The following is a 5,879-nucleotide window of genomic DNA, read 5'->3' on the forward strand; positions in this document are numbered from 1 at the left end:
GATGTGATTTTTGAAACCAGGAGGTACAACAAAGAGATGCAAAGACTAAGAGGTGTGATTTTTGAAAGATGGGGGTGCGACGAAAAGACACGATTAATAATTTTAAACCGTTGGATTAAAACTGTAACTAATCTCATCCGTTGGATTAAAAGTTGACACAAAAAAGTGGGGTTGCTATTATCTATAGATTAAAATAAGAACATCTATAAAATTATAATTATATCATGTTTGTTAAAAAACTTTGGCTTATCCGTAGCTCTAGCATCACTGCATATCATCATGCCTCTCGTATCTTGGTTTTGGTTTTTCCAGAAAGTCAAAAAATAAAATCTGCACATTGAGAATCAAAAACATTAGCCATGCAAAAAATATGGCACACGTACTTAATAACATTATCCATGCAAAAACATGAAAACCGGAAAGGCTAAAAATTTTGAAGAGACTAAAAGTTATTAAAACTAAGATTAATGTATGAACTTAATAGTGTCGACTAAGAGTAATAATAATCTAACCGAGAAACACTACAGGTCATTCGCAGCAAAAATATTAAATTACCTTGAATTAGAGATTGATGCTTGAAAGTTCAAAAACACTTTAACAATACAATTCTTTAGTACTCAGAAAACAATTGTTCGAAACTTGTTTATGTAGTCAAGAAAAGTTTATATATAATAAACAAAGAGGTGTAAGACATAGAGGTACAACAAAGAGGTGTAACACATAGAGGTGTGAAATTAAAAGGTGTAAAAATTAATGGATATGATTTTTGAAACCGTGAGGTACAACAAAGAGATGCAAAGACTAAGGAGGTGTGATTTAAAAGGTGTAAAAATTAATAGATGTGATTTTTGAAACCAGGAGGTACAACAAAGAGATGCAAAGACTAAGAGGTGTGATTTAAAAGGTGTAAAAATTAATGGATGTGATTTTTGAAACCAGGAGGTACAACAAAGAGATGCAAAGACTAAGAGGTGTGATTTAAAAGGTGTAAAAATTAATGGATGTGATTTTTGAAACCAGAAGATACAACAAAGAGATGCGAAGACTAAGAGATGTGATTTTTGAAAGATGAGGGTGCGACGAAACGACACGATTAATAATTTTAAACCGTTGGATTAAAACTGTAACTAATCTCATCCGTTGGATTAAAAGTTGACACAAAAAAGTGGGTTTGCTATTATATATAGATTTATAATATAATGCACACATGTAGTTAAAAAATAAGTAACTATGATGATGTTGTTATCCGTAAAGTGCTTGACTTATCAAAGACTTTAGGCAACATAGAATGGGATCTAAAATAATCACATCTTACCCGTGGACATTCCTCTTAGTTTACTGAACAAGATCAATTATACATACTACCTCTTCATCTTACTTTATTTATTTCAATGGAAACATTGGGTTCTTAAAAGGTACAAAAAAAAGAAGATGGGAAAAGATATATTCTCAGTCATTGTATGATGCTTTTGTCTTGGCAACTGAATAAATGATGCTTTGTCTCTTTTTTTTTTCTTTTTTTTTCTGTTCTTCCTAACTTAAAGGTGAAAGATGCTTTGTTGGCGGAAGTTTTTGGTCAGTCATCATACAAGTACTTCTTTATTATATGTTTTCGTATATCTTAGCTTTATTGTCAAGCCAATATACTTATTTTCCAAATGGCAAAGACTAATCCGCAGTCACATAGCTTCGAGTAAACAGAGACAAACTTCTTTTTAGCCGGAAATACCTCAACTAGAGAACTAAAACTAATTAATATCAATATCCTCACTCGATCGGATCGGTTACAACTTACAACTAGTACAATATGTTATTACTCAATCACAAACACTTAAAGGTTCAAGTGTTAAATATGATGAATAAAGTGTATAAAAAAGAAGTTCAAAATGGCTCTGTAATTATTTCTCTCAAATTTGTGAGGCAGCAGCACGTGCTGGTGTTCACCAAACTTTCAACATCTTTTCTAGGAAGCCTCTATTAAACATTAGTAATGAATTAACATGTTCCAAATAAAAATCATCTAAGGTCGGTTATTGAATAAAATAATAGTAATGATAGTACTATTATTATTACGCAACACAGATAATGAAAAAGAAAATACAACACACGTGGGTTCGGGGGAAGTACGTAAAACAGTGTCAGAGCTGTTTTGCTCTTTACTAAATTCATGGAATCCAAGGTTGGAAGGAACCACCTGGCCAGCAAAAAATCTTAGGAATAAAAAACCTAAAAACTAAAAGCATCCTCCCACCACGCAATCACTTGGCACTCTCCACGTTGTCATATTAAACGGCTAGTCATTTGTTGTGTGTCTTCGTGTTCTTATTTTTAACCAACTTAATAAAAAAAAATGAGGAAGTACATTTTTGTTTCAAATTAAAGGAAAAAAAGATAATTAAATTAAATTAGCTTAATTAATTAAGAAAAAAAAATCTCAACTCTATAAGTTGTTCACTTGCTTTCTCCTCGTTTTTTTTTTTTTTAAAAAGAAAAAAATAACTTATATTTCTTTGAGATATTTGAGGAGATAATTAACAACTACAACTCATCAGATCACTTCGGATTTTTCTCGTAAAAATCTCTCACACTGTTAGTCATTTTTTAAAGGTGTGCTTCCTTGTTCCTATATTCTCTTCGTATGTTTTTCTTCTTCCCATCATCCCACTGTTTTCTCTTTGATCCACACCACTGTTTCTGGGGCTCACTGAATCTTGGTTTCATACTTTTTCTGGTGATGATGCAGGAATCGTGGGGTTTTCGTAATCTGGTAGACATGGCATTGGGGAAGAAGAAACTAGGTGACGTGAAATCATCATCAAACTCAAATGGAAACGTATTTGGTACTGAGGGAGGAATAGGGCTAGGGTTAGAGTTTGTTAAGTACAATAAGAGAGGATTAGGGAGGAAGAGAATACTGATGTCAGGCAGCAAGATTCGGGATTCTACTAAAACCCACGAAGAAACATTGGTGAAAAGTAGTGGAAAACTCGAAGCTCTACCTCAAGATATTTTGGTTCGTTCTCCTTATTATTATTACTCGAATTAGATTTAATCAGTTTTTTATTACATGTTTCTGTGAAAGACATACTTTTGTAGTTGAATCTTCAAGAGAGGTCTTGTTTGGACTTGAATAGGTTTCAAGGTGAGATTGAACTTAGTTAGAAACCTAGTTAATCGTTTTATATTCCCTTGGTATATACAAAACAAATTAAGTCAATACTGGAACGTTTTCATGGAAATATTATTTAATGTTTGTAGTTGTTTTTTTTGTTTTTCTCGTTTGTTGAACAATGGACATACTTTTGTAGTTGTATATACAATTAAGAGATGTCAGGTGAGACTGAAGTTAGTTAAAATTCTAATTAATTGGTTTATTTTGCAGGTAAGGATTATATGTGGAGTGGAGCATGAATACTTGAAGCAATTGTTTAATGTGTCCAAGACTATACGAGAAGCTGTAAGTATAAATGGTATCTTTATTAGTGTAGATTGATTGAAATCTTTATGATATAAGAAATTAATTCAAAACCATTTCTTTTCCTCTCACAGACATTGATAGCTAAGAAATCGCATTTCGAGTATACTACACCAAGGAAAACTCTGTTTTCCCGGAGGAGTGGACTTGAATCAATGATCGAGGGAGATAAAATCAAAGCTCCATTGCAGAAAAAGTACGGCTTCTCGAGGATACTCTGCCACAAGAAAGTTTCTAAAATCTCAATGGCTCTTTTCAAATGAATATATGGCAACAACTTGGGTTTGAAGATCAATGTCTTTCACCCATACATCTCTCATTGTTGCTGCAAATATTATAAGAAGATTGTACATGAGACGCTATCACACAATCCGGTTTCTTCAAGAGCTTTTGTTGAAGAAACCAGTCTCTTTTAGGAGTCTTGTTTAGCTTTCTTCTAGGGGTTTATAGTTCTTTGTAAATTGTTGTTAGATAGAAAGTGGGATGATAAGGCCTTTGCAATGCTAAGCTTGGAACACGGCCGTAATCGTTTCCGATGAATTTTCAAAAGAAACAGAGGAGCTAGAAATTTACTTGAGAGGTAAGCAAGCTTGGTTGGATATAGAAATCGACTACGGCGGTTAGGGTTTCAAAAATTCCTGATTGAAGAAAAATATAATAGTCGTCCTTATATATGGGGCTAAATATGTTTGAGTCGTTTTCATGGGCCAACAGTTCATAGGAATCTGCCTTGAGACCAGCTCTTTGACCGCCTTAATATGAACACGTGGTCAAGCTTCCCATATTTGGCTCAATCACATCCCTTAAAGACTAGCTCTTTGACCGCCTAATTTATATCGTCGATTAATATCAATTTAGAGATGAGCTGGTGATTCTTATATATTCGTTTTAAGAAAAGATATACAAAAGATTTGAATCTCTTGTTAATTCCCTTAGCAAAACCAAAAACCCAAAAAACTAATAACAACATTGGAGGTGCATTCGCTGGCCAATGCGATTCTGACGAACTGCACGTCCAACAGTTCTTTTTTTCATTTTAAAGCATTTTCTAGAAATATCATATACCAAAATTCTTTAGCATTATAAAAATTTGTTAGCATTATGAATTAGATAATGATTTTTTTAAATATAACAAGATAATCAAAATAAGAAAATAATGTAATTTTCTTAAGAAAATAATAGTAATCTTTAATTGTTAATCAAGATAATCAAAATAAGAAAATAATGTAATTAAAATAAGATAAATTACATTATTATGTTTTTCTTATATTTTGCAAAATATTTTCCTATTGAAATTAGTAATTTAATATATAACTTTACTATTAGAATTAGGGATATAACAGATTACTTTTGGTTTTATATACCTTTTAAAAATATTAATTGTAATCTTTTTATTTTAAAGTTTTTTTTTTTATTTTCCTAATAATTATTAAATAAAATTTATTTTCACGCTTGTCAAAATATTATCGAGATACTTGACACATGTCGCGACTATATGAATTACTAACTTTAAAAACTAAGGTTTATATAATAAGATAATTTATAGTATTAATTTCATTTTATATTATAATTGATGAGATAGTTTACTAGTATAATTTATTATCGTAATTATAAAATTATTTTTTAGCATTATAACAATTTTCATTTAACTATATTTATATTTTATATTATGAAATAGATAATAATTTATTATTCCATATTTTATATTTTTAACTTATATTATTCAACCACTATAATGTTATCAATCAAATATAATATTATAAGATGCATTTATAATAGACATTAGTTCTATTAGTTACCAAAATGAGATTTTGTTCATACATTCCAATCTGATGGGTCCTTTTTTTTTTACCTGCTTTCTCTGGTTAGATTTACTCTTAAGTTGTGGCTAATGCATCTATAGCTATTTCATGTCTAAGTGAGAGAGAATTGAAAGAGAAAATGCAACATCTCGAACACCAAATGCACATCGAGTCAATATATTGATATTTGTGGTTAGTGGTTACCTTACAGAAATGTGTGGTGCAACTTTTAAATAGGATAGTATGGGAATAACGAACCAAGATGTAAAATAATAGTGTGGTGGATCTCCACCAGCTCCATCTGGTGGATCTCCTGGTCCATTATTAGGAATACTTTCAGCTCAAGACATCGACAAGGTTGAGGTTTGAGTTCACTTAGCCCATCCTAGTTTTGTGAGGTTGGGTTTGTTACCACAAATGAGAACCGTGGTAAAGCAAAGAGCTTGAAGTGACTTATGGTGTCAATATAAACATCGTCCGTTTCATGTTAGATAAATTCACAGTTATATTACTTAAGTTGGAAAACCACATTTAAACCACACTTTTTATTATTATTACAACATCCAAATAACAAATCAAACTAGAAAAATTGATACATTTGA

General features: G+C 31.3%; 1 protein-coding gene across 2 annotated transcripts; it reads left to right on the forward strand.

The window, feature by feature from the left end:
• On the forward strand, nt 2,511-4,093 carry LOC104739760 (F-box protein At1g61340-like). 2 transcript variants are annotated; one of them, XM_010460209.2, is made up of 4 exons: nt 2,511-2,607; nt 2,744-3,013; nt 3,383-3,457; nt 3,550-4,093. In XM_010460209.2, exons 2-4 carry the CDS (start codon nt 2,774-2,776, stop codon nt 3,736-3,738), a joined length of 504 nt encoding a protein of 167 aa, XP_010458511.1. In that variant the 5' UTR covers nt 2,511-2,607; nt 2,744-2,773; the 3' UTR covers nt 3,739-4,093. The 2 variants fall into 2 exon arrangements, with proteins under 2 accessions (XP_010458511.1, XP_019091429.1); XM_019235884.1 differs by lacking the exon at nt 2,511-2,607 and having other exon boundaries at nt 2,673-3,013.

This window comes from Camelina sativa, chromosome 14 (assembly GCF_000633955.1).
Source record: "Camelina sativa cultivar DH55 chromosome 14, Cs, whole genome shotgun sequence".
In the NCBI taxonomy this organism is placed as follows: domain Eukaryota; kingdom Viridiplantae; phylum Streptophyta; class Magnoliopsida; order Brassicales; family Brassicaceae; genus Camelina; species Camelina sativa.

What these genes read in the sequence shown, in the direction of transcription:
- LOC104739760 (XM_019235884.1), top strand. Translation starts at nt 2,735, where the DNA reads ATGATGCAGGAATCGTGGGGTTTTCGTAATCTGGTAGACATGGCATTG. An exon ending in CTCTACCTCAAGATATTTTG is followed by an intron (nt 3,014 to 3,382) that starts GTTCGTTCTCCT and finishes TTTATTTTGCAG; the next exon opens with GTAAGGATTATATGTGGAGT. An exon ending in CCAAGACTATACGAGAAGCT is followed by an intron (nt 3,458 to 3,549) that starts GTAAGTATAAAT and finishes TTCCTCTCACAG; the next exon opens with ACATTGATAGCTAAGAAATC.